The following is a 20,750-nucleotide window of genomic DNA, read 5'->3' as shown; positions in this document are numbered from 1 at the left end:
ATGCTGTTGTTATTTTTCTGAATTACTTTCTTTAATCTCAAAGTCAAATTTTACGCTGTTAAATTTAAAACCAAACACAAATGTCCTCGAAAGTAAGCAACCCTGAAACATTACTTGTCCACACCTGAGACAGTTGTAGGGTTAGGAACTTTTTCAGCTGTGTCTACTAATCGCCAGCACCCTGCGTGTGTGTGTGTGTGTGTGTGTGTGTGTGTGTGTGTGTACTTTTACAACATTCAATCTGACTCAGAAAACACTAAGTAGGCACCCACTAAGTGCAAACCTCTGCATCAGGTGCCACATGGAACCTGAAAGAATTAAACCCCATCCGCAAAGGGCTCCAAATGTTGCTTCCTATGTGTGCCCGCTGGGCCATCTCGCTATTTTTAAAAGGTCGCTTCGGTCTCTCGCTTCACATCTTCAAGAAACAGTTTTCCTCTCAGAAGTAACCCTTTGGTGGTAATTGTCTAAAGAGAGAAATGAACTCCTTCAGACTCCCAGGGCACGGTTGCTAAATGTTCTGTTAAACTCTTTTCTAATTACTACCTGGAGAGAGGCTTGGCATCTGGAAAATAGCATCCAACGTGTGTGCATTTATTTCCTTCTTTGTTATCTCAAAGGGGGGCATGAGTTCATCACTCCGAAGAGAAAGAAGCCCCCCAGAAGCTTATCCATAAATGAGAACAGGACGGGGCTGGAGGCTGGGGATTATAGTCCCCAACACATTTTGAAAGTTTGGCTGTTTAGATAACCTGAGCAAGGACCCCACCACTGAAAGGGGGCAGCGAGAAGGCTGAGGGGTGGACACTGCCTGGGCCAGGGCTATGATGCCAGCTTTGGTTGTTGAAGGGGACCTTACTTAAAAGTGACATCAGATGCTGTTAAATTTAACCATGTATCTTGTCTCTTTTCCTTGAACATGAATACTGTCTTTCCCCCGTTCCTTAAACACGTTTTTAAGGCCCAGGAATACCTTGCTCAACATTTATGGTGTTTGATATTCCCTCGTCTTGACTTGTAGGGAGCAATGTCTACAGTGTTCTTTGGATTGCTTCATTATTGATGATCCCGAGATCTTCTCCTCTTATCAAAGATCCTGGTGCATTTTAAATTCAGAATTTTGCCTCTGAAAAGGTTTTAAAAAATAATAGCTAAATATTATTCATGTCTCCCATGATTCCTAATTATAGCTCTGCCCTGCAATCAGGCCATCACTGAAAGACCTTCGTAGACCACACTGAATGTTTTATACAGGTTAGAGAAGTTTAATGTTAAATAAATATAACCCAAAAAGACAGCCTGTGATAAAATTTAAATCCTGGGCCCCAAGCACATTTTCTTATAGCGACCTTTTTTTTCTTTACTTTGAGGTGAGAGTCTCCAGCAGAAAGAATTTTCCTTGACATTTGCAAGCCCTATGAGTGTCCTTGGGTGTAGCAATCATGAAAATGCAAATGGTCTGTTATATGTGGTCAAAAACAATTTTTCAAAGCATTTCAGCAGATGTAGTGTGTTATAGACATTCCCCTGCGCTTATTATTTGATCAAGATAAACATTCCCAGTCAATGCTGATTGCATTTAGCCTGGCCGTATTTTTTGTACATGTTTCAATGCTGATACTATTTTCTGCTGTATATGACAGTAAAGAAAATAATTTTGCTAGCAATTGAATTACAAAAATGTGTTCAGTTCTGTATTAATAAAACCTCTGCCTTGTTCAACATCATCAGTAAAAAGCCTTTATATTTTCCCCCTCTTCAACTTGCCCGTTGACAATAGAAAACACTAGCTGGGCTTGAAGGCTAAGAAGCAAAAAGAGAGATAGTTAGTCAGTGCCACCTAATGGCCAAAACATATAATTTGACTTAAAGTTTTTGGATTTTTTTCCTCTTACATATTAGAGAAATAAATAGATGCTGGTGGTATTTTATCTATTTTGAAATATTTTGATTCCTTTAAAAATTTGAATAAAATCCTAATATAAGATAAAAACATTAAATTAAAATTTATTTTAACTCCTCTATTCATATATCAACAATAAAAAAATCCAGTAAGATGATCTGTGTGGAGCAAACAGTAAAAGTAAGAATTGACCATTGTCTGGTCATCTTTCCAGTAAAGATAGCTAGTCAAGAGTGTCTCATTCTAAAGTATCTGACATTAACTAGAAAATATATAGACATCACTGATGAAGCTAACTTGATCATTTATCTTCACTCTGCTCTTTAGACCTACTCAATTTATTGCCATCCAGCACTGACCTCTTTCTTTGAATCAGCATGGGAGCCAGAAACAAAACTCAGCCAGTACCTCTCAACACAGAACAAGTATTTGAGAAATTTTGGGCTGAGATTTAGAAGTTGAGAACACAGATTAACCTTTTTAATAGAGCTTTGATATTGCTTTTCAAGGCTGCTCAGTTGGACAACTAGAATTTACTCCACAGCATGGAGAAGTTGGGTGTATTATTTTCCAGAGTAACATGAACAATAGGCTGTGTTAATATACAGAAATATTTATTTTAAGGAATTAACTGATGCAACTATGGAGGCTAGCAAGCCTAAAATCTACAAAGTGGACCCAAGGGAGAGCTGATATTGCAGTTCAAGTCCAAAAGCTGTCTTCTGAAGAATTTCCTCTTGCTCAGGAGAGGTCATTCTTCTATTCTACTTGGACCTTCAACTGATTGGATGAGGCCCACCCACATTATGGAGGGCAATCTGCTTTATTCAAAATTCACAATATAAATGTTAATCTTATTCAAAAACTTCCTTACAGAAACATCTAGAATATTGTTTCACCACATATCTAGACACTGTAGTCCAGCCAAGTTGAGACACAAAATGAACCATCACATCAGGTGAAGTATGCAGAAGGAAAAATTAAGGATATGAGAGAATTTGGGAAAAGTTTTAAAACCACTTGTGATCCATCTCAATAAAATGATTGTTTCATGTCAGAGGTTCTAATAAACAGCATCTCTATTTGCCACTGACACTGAAGCAACATTGATATACTCCTGATGTAGGACAGTGAAGGTGTGCTGCTGGCCTTGCAAGAGCTTCAGTAGGAGTCATCACCTATTATGTATATGATAACCCACTGTCATTCTCCAAGATCCATCTGTTTTCTGCACAGGCCAAATAGGTGAATCGAATGACGATGTGTTTGGACTCATTACCCCTACATACTCTAAGTCTTTGATGACAGCATTAATGTCTGATATTCCTCCAAGAATGTGGTTTTGCTTTTGATGTACTATTTTCCTAGGTAAAGTCCATTCTATTGGCTTCCACTTGACCTTTTCTCCTATCCTAACCCTCACCCCACAGGTCAGGGAACCAATGTGGAAAATTTGCCAGTTGCTGAGTGTGTCTGTTCCAATTATGTATTCCAGAACTGGAGAAATAAACAATGATGGGTTTGGAGACCCCTGGGGCCACTGTGGGACAGATCTGAGCTAAAAGAACATTGACTATACTGATCTCCATAAGTTCCTCCTCTGATGTGTGGGCCTCCTGGAATCAGTGTCAGTTCAGAGCCAGTGCCCAGTAGTCTTTGTAAAGTAGGACTCTGTCTTTTTCACAATACATAGCCACCCCAGTAAAAGATCATAGGTCTCTTTGAGGGACAACTTGAAGAAAGATTAACAGTTTAGATTTGGGGGAGTATGCTGGGGCCCTTCCTTAAAAGAACTCATCCTCTCTTTCATTCAAGGGGTCTGGGTCTATAAACTGACTCATGTCTGGGAATTGACTGAGGGGATGTTGCTCTTGGTATTGGCGATTCAAATTAGACTTCTTTTCACTTGACCTATAAACTCTTTCACTTAAAAATATCGGCAACAATTTAGTAAGCTGCCTATCTTTTTTCTCTCCTTTAGACATGATTATGATCAATAGCCACTACTATAGGTCTCTGGGAGCCAGACTATTCTGATTATTGCTTTGACTCCACTGTCCAATTTGCTAACCACATCTGCCTTGTCTTTGGTGATTAAGTGTGGCCATATGGCCCCTGCCACCCTGACATCCAATTATCCTCACTGTACTTAGGGGTCCAAGTTTAGTGCAACAGTTTCCACTGTAATTTCTGACATACAAAGAGTAACCACATAGCATCTTAAGGATGTTGGGGTCCTCTCACACATTCATTTCTCCAGGTCATAGTGAAAAGCACGTTCCACTAGGCCTAAGGCTTCCACCACCCTCCCAGTTTGGGTATGTAGATCTTACATGATGAATCCACTCTAACATTCCAGGATCCCTAAGTTTTTGACTACCTTCCTGTACAGCGTGAAAAGGCTGTTCTGAATTTTAACTGCATTTACTACAGGCCACTTTTTGGTCCTTGTTTCAACCAACCGAACAGAGCCCCTTTTAGGCCCTCAAGCTACAAGGTTCAAGAAATAACCCCACAGTTAAGTGAGCTATGTTTTTATTTCCTTTCTCAATGAAACTACCAATTAGTTAATCAAACAATCATTTATTGGAGACTTAAATGTGTAATTTGAATATACAGTCTGCTTTTAGGAAGAAACTGTAAAAATTAGCCTGTGCTTTCTGTGTATTTTGTATGGATAATAAGATTTTTATATCACATATCATTTTCACTCAGGATCCTATTTTCTTTGTGCATTTTTTCATGACCTGTAATCTATTTCAGTAAAAGGATTACTTCAGAAAAGCTTAGAGTTCTTAATAATTATCTATTGCACGGTTGATTTTAAATGTTATCACTCTGATCCAAGCCTACAATCAGTTTTTCTATTTATATTCTTAGAAATTTTGTTCACATCTTGTTACATTTTAACAATTCTTTTTAACATTTCCCTTGCCAAACTTGGGCCCCACATTCACAGTAATAAAATTCTCAGTATGTCTTTTGTAACTAAACTATTTTGAGGGTTTTCTGGACTGCTCTGGGTAACACCAAATATTTGCTCTCTTAAATTTAACAAGGAAGAATGTCAGAAAAATTAGCAACTCCATATTTTTAATAAGCTTAATACTATAGTGAGAGCTGCCCTTTTTATGAATCCCACAGTATGAGAAGAACAAAGATTAATTACCTAGGACTTAATGAACTTCTTTAATTGTGGTTAATGTTCTGCTTTCTAACAGACATGTGAGAAACCCATTCTTTCTTGTCTATCTCTAACCCTCAACGGAATAGGCTGTACTTGAACTAAGTGGAATAAAACACTCTTTAAATGGTATATTATTCTGACTGTCATCTTAGACTAAAAATATCCTATAAAATATCTTATAATAAGTTATAAACTAATATAATAAAACTATTTCTGGAAAAATATTTCCTGCTACCCCATGGCGCTTCCATGCAGACTGCAGCTGGACTATTTCATGCTTATTGACTCAGAGACATAAAAAGATAGTGACAACAATAGCAAATTCTTGGCCTTGACGTTTCAAAAGCCAAGTTCAAGGATTAGTCATTACTTGGAAGAATATGCCATCTTTTAGAGTCCAGGTCCGGATCTGAGTGCAAAGGGACAGTGTGCCCTGCCCTCCCCACCCTCTGTTCTGATCCCAAGGCAATGTCCTAGAACCCCAGTAAGGGTCTAGATACCCCTGAACCTAGCAGGATGCAGGATCAGGGGAAATGCCCACATTAGGTGTCTGGGCAAAAGACTCAAAGACCATCTCACAGATTCCCATTATCTCCACAGTGTGTAACCCAACAGGTGGGTTTCTCTCACTTCGGTTAGGGAGAATAGACTTCCTGAGAGCTTAGGAGGAGACGAAAATTCACCATGAATGAGAATCTGGGATGAGAGACATGCGTGAACAATCTGCATGGACAGAGGACGCACGGTTGAGGACCAGAAAGGTCAAATACATCTCAGCAGCTGGCGGCAGAGGCAGATGACAACAGAGGGCCAGGTTCCCCACCCTCCAAGCTTCACCCCGCCCTCCCCAACACAGTTCCAAGGAGAAGCTTATGCTTCTTCACAGACCAGAAGGGAATTTGCAAAAGAAACCAAATTCAACTATGAATCATAAAAGGAGCTATTACTTGTACCGATTTTATAGTCAGAGATTCATAGTCAATTAATTTAATTAGTTTCCCTTTACATTTTGCATTGATCTTCCAACACCTAATGATATGTTCTACATACAGGGTGAACTCTATAACTATTTAACACAATGCATTTATTCACTTTGTTCTATGTTTGTCCAACTGCCTGAGGACATAATTTCTCTTCCCATGCTCCAGTGGTTGCCACTAGCCACATGTGTCTGTTGAGGACACGAAATGGGCTAATCTGAATCGAGGTGTGCTGTAAGTATAATACACACGTGAAATTTTGAAGACTGAGCATAAACAAGAAAGTAAAATATCACTAATAATTACTAACATTTCTGTAATTATTATACATTGATAGTATTTTGGACATATTCAGTTAAGTAAAAATATATTATTAAACTGAATTTTACCTGTTTCTTTTTACTTTTAAAAAAAGTGCCTACTAGGAAATTAAAATTTTCTACTGTGACTAGCATTGTGTTCCTATTGGACAATACTCTCCTCTGTGCTCATTCATGTTGATCGCATTTACTTTCACCAGAGTGACCACCGTCACTGCTTAATTTTTTCCATGTGGAAAATAATCAGAATTAGAATTTAATTTTTCCATTTGGACACTCAGTGATTATACGTCTAGCGTTTCCTGACAGGGTGTACTGAAAATTACACAGAAAAAAAAATGAGATGTCTTACATCTCATTTCCAGATACTTGGGAATGAGCGGTCAGTCTGTAATTTGCGCAAAACAAGGGAACAGATTTTCTTTTTAAAGTAATTAATACCTCTGATAGTTACTTAAACATGTTGGGTGACTAAACGGATACCATTAAGAAATTTTCACAAGCGAACTAGGTATCCAAACAATAAGAAAAAAATCTGAGTGTTTCAAATTTCATTAGATTTCTTTATCTAGTTCGTAATTTTATATATGTAGTGAGACTTTAAAAGTAGGCTCCTCCGGCAGGATTTTATTTGCCCGGGGGCCGTGCTGAAGCAGAAGGGAACTGCAGGGACCCTGCACTAACCGGGCCGTGCCGCGCCGAGGGCCGCACCTGGGGCCCGAGGCCGGCCCTTAGGGGAGGGGCTGCGGCCCCCGCGCAGGTCGGCTCCGCGGGCGCCTCGCAGGCTTCCCAGCCCAGCGCGGCCGGGGGCCCGGCGTCACCCCGGGGCCCAGCCGGTCACGGGGCCGCGGGCCCGCCGCTCGGCCTTTCAGGAAGGCGAGCGGGGCCGCCAGGGCGGAGGGCGGCGCTGGGAGCGGGGTGGGCCCGAGAGGGCGCCGGTCCCAGGCTGGGCACAGGACAGTCAGGGCGCAGCGGCTAAAAACGGGCTCTTCCTACTTTTTCTTTTTAAAAAGCGTTGTTCAGCATGCAGCCTTGGGCTAGATATCGGGGACGGAAACGTGATGGAGACAATTTCCGTCTGGCGGGCAAAAACAGTATATGGAATTTTAGATGTTAAAACAGACTTGTGGGCAAAGCGCACAGAACGTTACATTATAGCACCCTCTCGCTCGTTTCACCCTGCGGGGCCTTCCCGACGCTCCCCTGCGCCGTGCGGGGCGCCGCCTGGAGGCGCTCCTGGGGGCGCGGCTGCGGGGCCCCGCCTGGGAAGGTGCCCCTGGGGGCGCTGCGGGAGCGCTGCCGGAGCCGCGGGGCAGAAGCAGGGGCAGCGGCAGGGGCAGGTCCGCGCCGGGGACCGTGGCCCGGGGCCCGGCGTACAGTTCAGCCGGTTCCCAGGCAGAGTTAAGGCTGGCGACGGAAGAGGGCTCTGGAACGAAAGGCCGAGAGGGCGTGGGCTCCTGTGACACCCCGGGTTGCTTTTGGCGGGATCCCAAGGGGAAACGTATTTTCCTGCAGCGTCTGTTTTATTTAAGTATCTGTAGTGCGAAAGCACGCGCTCTCCATAACTAAAATAGGGCTGCCTCACGCGGTCGGCGCGATGGCGCAGGAGCTCCTGAGACGGGGCGGGAGGCGGCCTGGGCGCGCTCCTGAGACTCGCGCTGGAGCTCGGGGTCCCCGCCCTGAGGCCCAGGCGGGCGCGCGGAGAGCGCAGGGCGTTGTGAGGGCGCCAGAGGATTTAAGAGTTAAGTGCACGGCCCGGGGAGCGGCTGCGGCGCAGGAAACCGGGCGCCGCGCCCCCTCGGTCCCGGGATCCCTCCCTCCCCAAAGACCCTCCCCAGGGGCCCTTCCGTCCCGCGACGGCGAGCGCGCCCCGCTCGGACCTGCCCCTTTCAGTTCCGGCGCCCAGTTGCCAGGGCAACCCTCCGCCGCCGGCGCGTCTGCGGCCTCCCTACTATTGGCTGGGAGGTCATAACGTGCGTCTGACGTCAATGCGCGGCGCCGCCTGATCGGGAGACGGCGCGAAGCCCCATTTTCTCTGAGCTCGGGCGGCGGCGGCGGCTGGACCTGCGGCTGTTGGCCGAGCGCGCGCCGGTCTAAAGCCCCCCCCATCTGGGGTGGCGGCTGGTGTGCGGGTGGCAGCGGGAGAGAGGCGCGGTAGGGACGAGTCCCCGGCGCCGTGGGCTGCGGGTGCGGGGATCCCGCGGCCCCGCCCGCGCTTCTGGGCCCGACCTGCTCCCGCTCGGCCTGTTGCTAGGGCCGCCGGGCTCCGTTGCTAAGGACCCCGGTGATGCTGAGAGCCCGGAGCCCTTCCTTTTCCGGGGCCCGACTTTGGCTCGTTCATAGCCTTAATTGGAACCGTTCCCCTTTTCTTCCACGCTGCTTTTTAAAACTGTTTTTCTCCAGTCTCCCCCTCCCTCCCCAGCCCCCCATGTCCTCATTTTCCAACTTCAACGACCCTCCGGCCCCGAACGGGTCCTAGGTGTTAAGTGCTGTGTGGTGTTGGAGGGGGAGAGGCTAGGGAAGTGGGAAGCGGATTTTAAGACCCTTAGTACTGGCCCTTTGGTTTACTTTATGGTAGCAGGGGATTGAGACAGGTGGAATTGGCGCTCGCGCTATACTCTGGAATTTGAAGGAACTTCAGAGACGGAACATGGTTTCTTTAGTGGGGCGCCTGTTCCACTTCGGGGCGCGCTAAACGCCGGATTAGAGAATAGAAAATAACGTGGCCTCTGCCCCTGAGAATTTAGCGAGCAGTTTAGCCAGCAGTTTAGTGCAGTGATGTCAAAGTGGGGTGCGGGGGGGGGGAGGTGCATGTAGAGAAAGAGATGGGATGTATGAGCTGTCCAAAGCAATGAACCAAAGGTATGCTTTTCTAGCGTTGACACAGGTGGGGGCGGCCCCTGTAGATCACCTGCAGCCGCTGAGGAGACCTAAGGGAAAAGTGAGGGTCCCACAGTGGAGCCCTGCTGCTTTGCTCTCTGATACTGTGACATCGTTTAGGTGTTTGGGCTAAGTGCATTTGTGGATTCTAGAGTCTATTTAGAATCTTCGTGTTTTGTGAAAGAATGAAGGTGACCTTGTAATATTTGTAACTCAACACAGTGCTTTATTTTTCATTTCCTTCCAGTATTGCCCCTCTTAGACCGCCCTCTACGTGTTATTTAATGAAGAAGCACTCAGAAGGGTGGTGGAGCGTAAGATGAGTTAAGCGTTTTTCTTTTACAAACAGCTCATGCTGTTTTGTTGTCAGTGGTAAGCTCCCAGATAGATATTATTTTTAAAAACTGAGCACACTTAATCTGTCTTTAAGGCAAAGAGTGGTACTTTTTCAACAAGCGGAAAAATGATTTGTTTTGGAAAGAAACTAATATAGGGTGTTTTGAAAGTGGACGTAGAAATGTTTGCATCATTGTGCGTGTGTGTTTGTGTGTGTGTGTGTGTTTTGATGTTGCTGAAAATTATGTAAATATATTATACGTAAAAACTGTCCTGTATACTTAAAACCATTGGAAGCTGATTTTTTAGCATGTTTAAAAGTCAAATGAAGAGTCTCAGTGGCTTTTTGAGCTTATTATTCATAATGCAGTACTCTCCCATTAGTACCTTACAGGAATGAGTTTTTGACATAAAAGAGGGTAGAAATTTAATTGAGCCAACAAAAACTTTTGCAGAATTGTTAGTTGAAAAATGTGTGTCATGATTTGATGTTGCAAAGTATGCACTTTTTATTTTTTTGGATAGACATCTTTGTGATACATGTTTTCCAGCTATATCAGCTATGACAGTTTACAATCAAAAGAAACCAAACTTAAATTGGATTTTCAAATTGATGTAGCCAAGATACCAGATTTTTCAAAAAGAAGGAAACTATTTAATCACCTTGACTCCACTATTATTAGTGATACTTAAAACCACTGTATATTATCATAACGAAAATGCTAAAACTCATATAATGTTTACTGTATGCCAAACACTTGTTTTACGTATATTAACTTACTATTCTTCATCAACATTTAGAGTAGTTACCCCAACTACAGAATTGAAAATGAGGCACATTTTCTTTTTTAAATAGAAACTTAGATTGTATTGCTCCTCATCAAGAGCTTCTCAAAACAGAGGCCAGGTACAATAGTAAATACTGTTAAATAATCACTGAAGTACAGTATAGGTCAGCAAATGTAAAGTTTGTCTTAGCTTATCTTAGAATATTATCTGACAAATTTAATGAAATGTTAATGACCATATTTGTAGAAAATGCCTCAGGGATGAATGTGAAGTGTGAAATTGGGAAGTAAGTGATCTGCCAGTCATAGGATGAGAAAATTAGGTCAATGTATTAAATCAAGAAAATTGAAATTTAAAATTCTTTGTACAGAAACAGTCCAGCCTTTAGTTTATCTTTACAAGGCTCTGGTCACATCGTGTTTGAAATATTATCAGGCTCAGTGTCATTACATGGAGCTTTGTCTTCCTTGTAGAGGTTTCTCATTTGTCAAGTAGATTAAAATCACCTCATGTAAGGAACACTTAAGAAAGTATCAATGTTTATCCTAAAGAAGAGAAAATTAAGGGAGCAGAGAGTCATTGTACTCAGATATTTGAAAAGCTGTCATTTGAAGTTAAATAGGACTTTACCTGTGTTGCTGTACAGGAAGATCTTACAGTGTGGTTGAGGAGTAGTCGTATCTATATAACGATTATATTAAAGCTGTGAAGTGGGAATGCCCTGTCTTGAGTGTCATGCAAGAGAGGGAGTAATAAAGTAGAAATAAGAAGGAAGCAGTGCAGAAATTGGAGTGCCATGGAAGTGAACATTTGAGAAACAGAAGACAGGGAAAGGCTGCATGAAATTGGGATTGGAGCTAGGCCTAAAAATACCAGTGGGCAGTTGGGTATCTGAGTATGGGTGTGTGTGGTGGAGGATTCCATGGTAGAGATAAACATTTAGAAATCCTTTATGTGATGAGGCAGGAAATCATGGGCTATGAACTAGACCTCTTACATTAACAGAAAAGAGGGAAATGTGGAAAGGGAGAGGCGAGCCACCATTTGCTGGTGAGCAATTTGATATGTGATTGTATTTACTCAACAACAGCCTTGATAGGCTTGATTTACCTCTCCCTTTTAAAAGGTTAGGAAATCAAGCTTAGGGAGGTTAAATAATCTGCCTGAATTCATAAGCCTCATAATGGGTAGAGAGGAGATGCAAACCAGATCTGAGCCCAGAGCTCTTTCTACCTCATCATGTCATGTTGAGCGCATCTGTAGGGATGAGTGTAGGAAGCAAAGGAAAAGGAAACAGCAGTGATGTAAGTTTTTCAGTCTGATGGACCAGAAGACTGGTGGCACCTTGAATTAACAAGGGATTTATAACTCAGTGTGTGTGATAACCTGTTTTGGTTATGGCCTGTATAAGAAGCAGTGGTACGTTGAGTAGGAGAGTTCATTAAGTCACTGGAAAAGCAGAACTTGATATGCAGATGTTCACATTTGGAACTTTGGTAATATAGAGGCCAGAGAAGATGGACACCCTAGGGGATGTGCTAACCACTGCTTTCAAAAATCTAGTCCATGTTTTCTGCAATTGAGTATCTAACTGTATCTTGATAATTTGAATTAAAAAAAAAGCTTGCTTTTATACGTCTTATTTTCTTATAGCTGGTTTTTAATTTGCTATTATTGAAATTGATATAATTATATATTTTCTCATTAGTCTTCTCAGATATTTTGCTCCATACTATTCCTATTTGTGTGTGTCTTTTACTGTATTTTCTACTCTATTCTGTTTTGTTCTTTATATTGTTAGTGAATTTCTCAAAAAAATTTGAAATCAAGTTTCCTATAACTGCAGGAGTGAAGGGGAAGCAATGCAGAAATCACAGTGCCATGGAGACATACAGCTGAGAAACAGAGTGACAGGTACACAGTGTTGCTTTTTAAATGAAGAGGCTAACTTTATTGACACGTTCTGTGTACACAGGAATGTGGGCTGAGCTTTATAGTTTTCACCTCTTTTTTGTTGGTTTTCTTTTTCCCACCAGGTAATTATGATCAAAGGATATCATCAAACCCACAGATAAAGCATAGGACTACAGTTCAACGAAGCAAATCCTCATCATCCACCAGCTCTCCAGAGGCTGCAAGAAAAGTCCATCCTCGACCGAGCGATAAACTTAACCCTAAAACAATTAACCCGGTAGGTACAAAGAGATTCCTGACTCTGTAGGTTTTTCTAAGGAACACACACTCAGCACACTATTGAACCATTTGTGTTGCTGAGTAGCATGCTGCACTGGAAAGTTGAAAGTGGCTTGAAAGTCAGGGTGTTCATTTGCCTCTGACCTGAGCAGGGTTAAAATTGATTAGATATCACAAAGTGGAGGTGATAGTAATATTTAATGTCATGTTTTATTTCAGTTTGGAGAACAGTCACGAGCCCCATCTGCATTTGCAGCTGTTTACTCTAAAGGTGGTATCCCTTGCAGGTAAAATCAATACAAGTTATAACTCCCCATGTTATTCAGAATCATTGAGTAAAGCCAATACACTATTCAGTTTCAATGTGTTGAAAGTTTTATTTACTAGGGAGGTTGAAATAAAGGTGACTTACACTTTTGGGCTTTGGGTTGGTATAGATCCTGGGACATTATTGAAGAAAACAATTTTAATTCCAAATAGAATTACCAATAAGAATATGATTTGAAGTTATGGTTTTCCTACGTGCTACAAAATCATAGTAGCATGGTTATGTTCTAGAAAGAGAGTGTGTGTGTTAGGTAATCACTGCTTGATGTTTTATAACACTGTCCTCCTTACATTCACCGGTGTGTGTATTTTAGGTTGGTCCACGGTGCAGTAAAACACAGGTTGCAGTGGGACTGCCCCCCTGAAAGCCTTGCGTTCGATCCTCTACTCATTACTTTAGCCGAGGTAAGGTGGCACCCATCTCTCCTGAGCATTTTGGGGGAGTCTTTTAAAACTGCAATAGATGTGATTTTGTAACTCATCAGTAAATCTCATTCTTTTCTTGTGAAATCGGACCCTAACAGTAGGCATTAAAACACTTTTCACTCTCTTAAGAACTAAATACAATTGGCACATGGTGGTTGGAAACTAATTAATCAGCTCTATAAATATGAGGTTAGTCTGCACAGGGGTTTGTAGATAAGGGGCTGAAATATTCAAACTTAACTCGAAATATAAAAGGACTTAGAATCCTGATGTGGAGGAAGATTTTTGCTCAACTAGTCAAATCAGAAGAACATCAGTGGTTTAAATTCAGCTACATCAGATAACAATTTCTCTGTACAACCAGTCCTGCTTAACACTATGTGCTTCTTAGGAAACTGGTGGTAGCTACCTCACGTTTTTTCGTAGAATTCTCCAGGGTTTTGCCTACTTGTACATTTTAAGTAGGACTCTATGGAGGTGTTTTTATACATGATTTAAAAAAAATCTCCAGATGGGTTCCTTTATATTATTTAATATTTGTGTCAGGAAAGCAAATTGTAAAATCGTGGTATAGGTAAAGGGCCCAGTAGTCAGGCATTCACAGAGGTCCACTTATAAGCACCCCGCGGGTAACTGGGCCTTTCGGGCTGTGCTCAGGAGTGTGCACAGAATGCACCTAGAGTCTTAGTGCCTTTCTCTGCCTTTTCTCCACTTTATTTCTTCTTCTTTACCTTTCTTCTCCCGCCCCCTCTCTTCTCCCTAACTTTCTTTCCTTTTTAAAATTCTCTGTTTTTTGTCTCTCTTTTCTTTTCCTGTTTATTTTTTCTTATTTTTCTTTTCTCCTTCCTTCCTTCCCTCCTTCCTTCCTTCAGATGGAGATCTTTTCTATCTCATGTATATCTTTTATTCTACAATTTATCTGTGTAATTAAAATTGTAATTACTGAAATTATATATCACGATTAGGAAACGAATAACAATAATAATAAAAAAACTTGGTTTTCACTTGCACTAGTAAGGATTCAATGTTTCTTGTTAGCATCATCAAATGGGTAGTAAATCATGTGGGTTTTTGTTTTTTGTGTTTTCTTTGGTCTTTGGCAGGGTCTGAGAGAGACTAAACATCCATATACCTTTGTCTCAAAGGAGGGTTTTAGAGAATTACTTCTGGTTCAGGATGCTCCTGAAAAAGCAGTGCCTTTGCTTCCTAGACTGATTCCTGTGCTAAAGGCGGCTCTGGTATGTCCTTTATTCTTTGGACTTTCTGTGATACATTTAGGATATTTTATGCTTTTTCTTCTAAATTCTATGCAAATTAACTTTATTACCTGTGATTTTGATGTGTTTGCAGAATTAGGTCACTGTTCTTCAGGGCCAGATGATTACTTACTTGAAAACACCTTTAAGGGGATGTGCTAATGGTAAAATGGGACAGTTTGAGTAATTAGAGAAAGTCATGAACCTCAACGCAGTCTTTTTGCAGGTCACAATTTCTTTTTTAATTTTTTTATATATCTTTACTGATTTCAAAGAGGAAAGGAGAGGGAGAGAGAGAGAGATAGAAACATCAATGATGAGAAAGTCATTGATTGGCTGCCTCCTGCACGCCCCCTACTGGGGATCAAGCCCACAACCAGGGCATGTGCCCTGACCGGGAATTGAACCCCGATCGCCTGGATCGTAGGTCGATGCTCAACCACTGAGCCACGCCCGGCTGGGTACAATATTTCTTAATGTTCAGTCAGGGTTGACATTCATATGTTGCTTCTATATGTCCTGCATTAAAGGTTATTTTTTAAATCCTGGGTTTGGTTGATTATCTCGTCATTTTGAATAGTCAGTCTCACTTTTTTCTCCCTGGTTTGCCCTATTTCCTAACCCAACCTTCCTTTCTTTGTCTCTCCCTCCCATTTCTATCCCTACACCTCTGACCAACCAATGCTGCGCAGGCCCATTCGGATGACGAAGTGTTTGGAAGAGGGCTGAGTGCTCTGGTACAGCTAAGTGTCGCTGTCGGACCTCCTCTGAGCCCCCACCTGAAACATCTGCTTACAAGTGTAAGCACTGAAAAGATGAGAGTGGTTGTGGATATGTATCATGTGCTGCCGGTATCTCTTCATGATGTAATGGCTCCAAGTGATTCAAACCTCAGTAAAACCAAAAAACAAAAACAAAACTCATCATCGTAACCAAAATCATTCTAGTTGTTCATAAAACATTTGACTAAGGACAGTATACTCCTTAAGTGTTTTTAGTGGAAGCGCCTACATGAGCAGAATTTAGGGCTGCAGTGAGAGGTAAGCAAAGGTGAATGCATACAAATTAACGAGCAGCGTAATAGTATGGTGCCCATGTTGACTGGCTGTGAGTTATAAGCGGGGCTTAGCCACCCTCTTGTGTTACTATATATTGCCACTGCCATGCTTTTTATCCTTTTATCTTTTTGTTTTTTATTGTAAGTTTTGTAGTGAGTGTGTAAATAGCACTCAGGATAAGACTTTTTCCTGCTTTATGTAGTTTAATTCTTATCACAAATATACAGTGGGACACTGAACTGTGCTGTTTCCCTTTCTGCTCTGTGAGTCTGTCCTCACTCACCTGTACTCTCCCCTGAAGTCAGAGTTCCACCTGCAGTCAGAGGCCCATTCAGGACACACCTAGGGACATGTCTTGTGGCTTCTGGCTGATTCCTCTGTCACTGTTACAGAGTCACTCATGCAAATGCTCTTCTGTGTTGTCTCTTCCCATTTTTACTATTGGAGACACATGTGTTTTGGAGGCTTAGCTTCCCATCATAATTCTCCAAATGCTCTTGAAAATTACAAAATAGAAAAATACGCAGTTTCTTAGAAAACTTATTCTGGGTACCACAGATTTTGTAGGATTGGTATTATTTGAAATAATTAAATTAATAGATTTTCCCCCCATTTTTTCAATGAGATGTTTCCTAAAAGAAGACTTGAAGCCTAACATTAAGTGGTGTTCAAGAACTTATTATGCAATAAGGACTCAATGACATAGTTTACTTGCATTACTATTTTAAATCATTTCATCTCCCCAATCTTATCTTTAAAGCTTTTCAAGAGACTGAGGGACAAGAAGTTCAAAGAGCCGATCACCAGCGCGCTACAGAAGCTGGAGCAGCATGGCGGGAGTGTGAGTAGGACAGTCTCCTTAAGTCACGGTGCTTTCCCACCTTCAGTCATAGTGCAGAACTGACTGTGTAACACATGAGCTCATTTCAGCCACAAGTAAGCTGTGGACCTGATATGACTATTTCTGTGTTAGAGCTCTGAGTTTCTGTCTTCCTGGGTCACAGTTTCTAAGCCCTGGGATTCCGGCCTGGGTTGTATGAACACAGGGCCTGTGCACTTTCACTGTGTTCACTGTGTGGCACTCCATGGGGGGCAGCTTTACAGGTGGTTTTATTTTGGGTGTTTTTGCTTTGATCATTTAAAGCAAGGAAGCTCGCGCTTGCTTGAACGTGAGCGTGTGTGTGTGTGCAGCACTCGGGTGACTCAGAAGGTGCAAGAGTGTGGTGTACCTAGAGTGCGTTTTCATCTTTTGAAAGAAGTGTTCAGATAAGCTAGTCTGGAAATATTTCCATGAAGCAGTATTCCCATCTTGTTTCGGAGCTTACATTTAATCAGATCTTAATGATGGAGTTGCATATGATTATCTTAACATAGCAGAACTTAGATTCATTTTAGGTACGTTCAAAAGGAATTAATTATAAAGAAATGTTTATGATAGTATAGTTTTAAAACGGCACCTGTTTTAGTTTAAGCTTTGCCTAAATTACCCAATTTGACCAATTTCAGTGACTTTTTAAATTGAAGATATTCTTTGCATGATGAATGCCTGGAATAGTTTGTAAGGAGGAAATAATTCCCAAGGCTGTAGATCGTGGGTTTCTCTGTTGTGTGTGGGTCTGAGGCAGAGGGTTAGCATTCAGACACCGTGTGGTGATGTACACAACCACCTCCTAGCCAGTCCTGCGTCTCTCCTCAGCAGAAATGGAATTCTTACTTGCAAATGTGTTTGCTGCTCTGAGAGTTGGAATGGAAGATGAATTCCCTGTGAGGTGCAAGTAAACAGATACTTAATAAAGATGGCACAGCTTTTCAATCTGAAACTCTACCCGGGGGGTTTCAGACATCCTGTGGGCTGGATGGGGAAGGGGCAAGTGGAAAGGGGCAGGCCCAGTGTTAGATTGCGTGGTGTGCCTGCGGAGGGCAGGTAGTTTGTGCAGAAAGTTTAGAAGTAGCGCAGTAAGCTTTGGAGGGGGATACTGAATCTCAGAGATAGCTAACAAGGGAGTTCCTCTTTTGCTAATCAGTCTCATTAGTTTTGAGCCATGCTAATACAGAATAAAAAATATTTTGAAGTCAAAAGGCTATTAGTATTGTTTTTTCCTTTGGACTTTTTCTCTTCTTGTGCTCTCCTAATACCTTACATACTATTTTATTACACACCAAACACGTTCCCTTGGCTTTATTATTATTGTGCTGCTTTGGATACTTTGTCGTCCTCCGTGAAATTAATAAATGCTCTTCTTTCCCTTCTAAAACTTAAACATTTATGTTTCTTTCTCTTTCTTTAAATATTTAGAGATGAGTCTTTAAAAAATAGTCTTCTCAGTGTTGTAGTTTCTCATTCTTGGGGCCTGCATGTATCACAGTGATGGACTCAACTTCTGGGAAACACAAATATCAGTAACAGAGTTTACAACCAGCCTTAAGTTGAGATTGGTTCATTCTGAGCTCATTTTGTTTTTTTCCTCATGATATGCACATTTGTCTTAGGTACATACTTACACACATCCCAATTTCTGTTGAGCACATGGGAACGTATGACATGCCGGGTATTTTGTTGAGTACTTTTTAAACATTAAACTCAATCTTTACTACATCCCTCAGAGAGAGGTTTTGTTATCACCCCCCCTTTAAAGAACTAAAAACTGACACACAGATTCCTGATTACCCCAGATTTGACAGGGAAGTGGCTGGCAGAAGCTGGATTCAAATACTGGCAGCCTGGTTCCTGACTACTTCTTTAGTTGGTCATTTTTTAAAATCAGTAAGAGATAACCTATTTTTATTTAACTCAGAAGAAAGTTTCACTTCTCATTTCATCCTTTTACTCTCACTCCATTTTGTTTATTTGTTTTGAGTTTTGGATACTTTTCTAGGCATGCTTTCGAAAATGTAATACCCATGAGGGGAAGCTTGCATGATACTAATGAGGCTCATTGTTTTCTGTTGACAGGGAAGCCTTATCATCATCAAAGCTAAAATTCCAACATATTGCTCCATATGTTGTTGAAGAAGGGAGACGACAAAAATCTTACTACCTGGCGACAGGTGTTAAACGCTGGCTGTGGATACCTGTGGAACCTTCGCAGATTCACTCAGTATATTTTGTAAATCACAGCCACCATTCATTATTTACCAGTTTAAGATGAATATACATAATTCCACTGAATCACAGTAAGTTATTCAACAAAAAAGAATGATTAATAGTGGAAAGCTATTAAAGTTCTATAACACGACAGTTATGAAGCATTTATTGTTCATATTTTTATGATTTGTGTGAACAACCATTATTGGGTTTATAGTAGAAGTGTTTGCATTTATTTTCTAATGCCTTTTACTTATAACATCCCTTTTGCAATCAGTTTGTAACTATACACTTATTTTTAAATATTTTGCTGTTTTGGGATTTTATATTTATCAAGGCTATGGAAATTTAAAATAGTGGACAATTAATAATTCACTATTAATTATTGTTTGTAAATATGTCTTTTGCAATGTAGAATGCTTGGGAAAATTTCTTTCCAGAGTATTCTAGTGTAAGAATTTTTTTTTAATGTGTAAATTCTCTAGTATGTTGTTTATTACAACTCATTAAAACTACCTAAACTTTAGGTGTTAGTTGTAGATAAGTAAATGTTATGTTTGTATTTCATAGTCTGAGTTCAGTACATGAAGAGATTCAGAAATGAAAATGTTAAAACTCTCACATATTTAGTGATTTGTTGTGCTTGCTTATGTTGAACAGTTAGATTTTAAAAGTTTTTGAAATTTACAGGCATCATTCTGGGTGTTGATGTAAAAGCTGACTGGGTCATCTGCAAGAGACAGGAGTAGAAGAGAAACAGAAAACAAGACTAAGACCTTTCACCTTCAGGGCAAGAAGAGAGCCCCTAGAAACTCAGTAGTCACACCAAAGCCCAGCTGACTCTCACTTCCAAAGGTGGACATCAGGGGTCACTCTTACATAGGGGAGCAGTATCATATTCCAGAAGCGTCAGAAGAAACCCTGTTTTTGCTCCTTCCCTCCAATACCTGGAGAGACCTCTTTGCACTCTCCCTTTAACCAGTCTTACAGCTGTGATTTAAAAGAATGCAAGTAATTTCTGAAGTGTCATAAGTGTGAAAATGCTTGTCCTCCTTTAGATCTGCTGTGCTTCCTGGTTCCCTGTCGGGTACGCTCTTTCCTCAGGTATCACTTGTCACATCCTCAGGTCATGTAGTTACAACATCCGCCTGACCCCTGCCTCACTTTCAGTCTTCCTCATGCACTGGGCGCTGCCCAAAGCAAAGATTTCTACAATCTAGAAAATGACATAAGCAAAAATATTTTTAACCTAGTAATTACAAAATTTGTTGGAATAAAGACCTATAAGATACAGTAGAGTTATAAACATTTTATTTGCTTTATTTTCTCTTTTTGAAATACAAAATGTGCACATTGAGTTTACACAAACACGCGATGGCGAATCAGTGTACATGTACTGTACTACTCTTAATTTCTACACTGGTGATAGCAGGGCAGCTTCCACATCCTATCTCTACACCAGAATAGATACCTGATTTATTGTTGCAAAACAGTTGCAAGTTTCCTCCTACTGTAGCTTCTTGGTGATATTTCTGCAAAACAGGGAAGATGTTTGTATCTTTAGTAGTGTTGAGGCAACTTTACAATTTTGGCTTGAGAGTGTTGAAAAGATCTGAATTATTGGAGTTTTATGATGACCTAAATCATAATACAGTTAGGATGAGTTGCTTAGCACATACTCATTTTCAACTCGATTTTGGTGTTGGCATCCTGGCCATAATGGAATCACTGGGTCTGTCAACGTGATTCTGCTGCTGTCTCTTCCCAGCATGCACTGGGGTAGTCAAGGTGTCTGTGCCTGATGGCATGGAATAATGAGGCGCCACGAGGGACGGGAGGGGATGCAAGAGGCTTTCACTGCTGTTAAAAATTAATTCTCATTAAGCATTCCCAGGTACTGGAGACGGATATCCTGACCCTTGGCGTATGCCTATAAACACCCTCACGCTGTCTCATACCTTCTTGGACTTCCACTTAGTGACAATAGAAAACAGCCTGTAGGATTGAACA

General features: G+C 41.3%; 1 protein-coding gene across 2 annotated transcripts; it reads left to right on the top strand.

The window, feature by feature from the left end:
- The first annotated feature begins 11,975 nt into the window (after positions 1-11,975).
- Positions 11,976-20,031, top strand: PACRGL (parkin coregulated like). 2 transcript variants are annotated; one of them, XM_087828034.1, is made up of 9 exons: positions 11,976-12,309; positions 12,432-12,586; positions 12,808-12,875; positions 13,230-13,320; positions 14,445-14,579; positions 15,290-15,397; positions 16,416-16,496; positions 18,609-18,829; positions 19,431-20,031. In XM_087828034.1, the coding sequence occupies exons 1-8, from the start codon at positions 12,258-12,260 to the stop codon at positions 18,663-18,665; spliced, it is 747 nt and encodes a 248-aa protein (XP_087684160.1). In that variant the 5' UTR covers positions 11,976-12,257; the 3' UTR covers positions 18,666-18,829; positions 19,431-20,031. The 2 variants fall into 2 exon arrangements, with proteins under 2 accessions (XP_087684160.1, XP_016073728.2); XM_016218242.2 differs by lacking the exons at positions 18,609-18,829; positions 19,431-20,031 and having other exon boundaries at positions 16,416-17,490.
- Positions 20,032-20,750: the final 719 nt, after the last annotated feature.

Source organism: Miniopterus natalensis, chromosome 1 (assembly GCF_054644295.1).
Source record: "Miniopterus natalensis isolate mMinNat1 chromosome 1, mMinNat1.hap1, whole genome shotgun sequence".
NCBI lineage: Eukaryota > Metazoa > Chordata > Mammalia > Chiroptera > Miniopteridae > Miniopterus > Miniopterus natalensis.
This window is presented reverse-complemented; position numbering and strand designations above follow the sequence as displayed.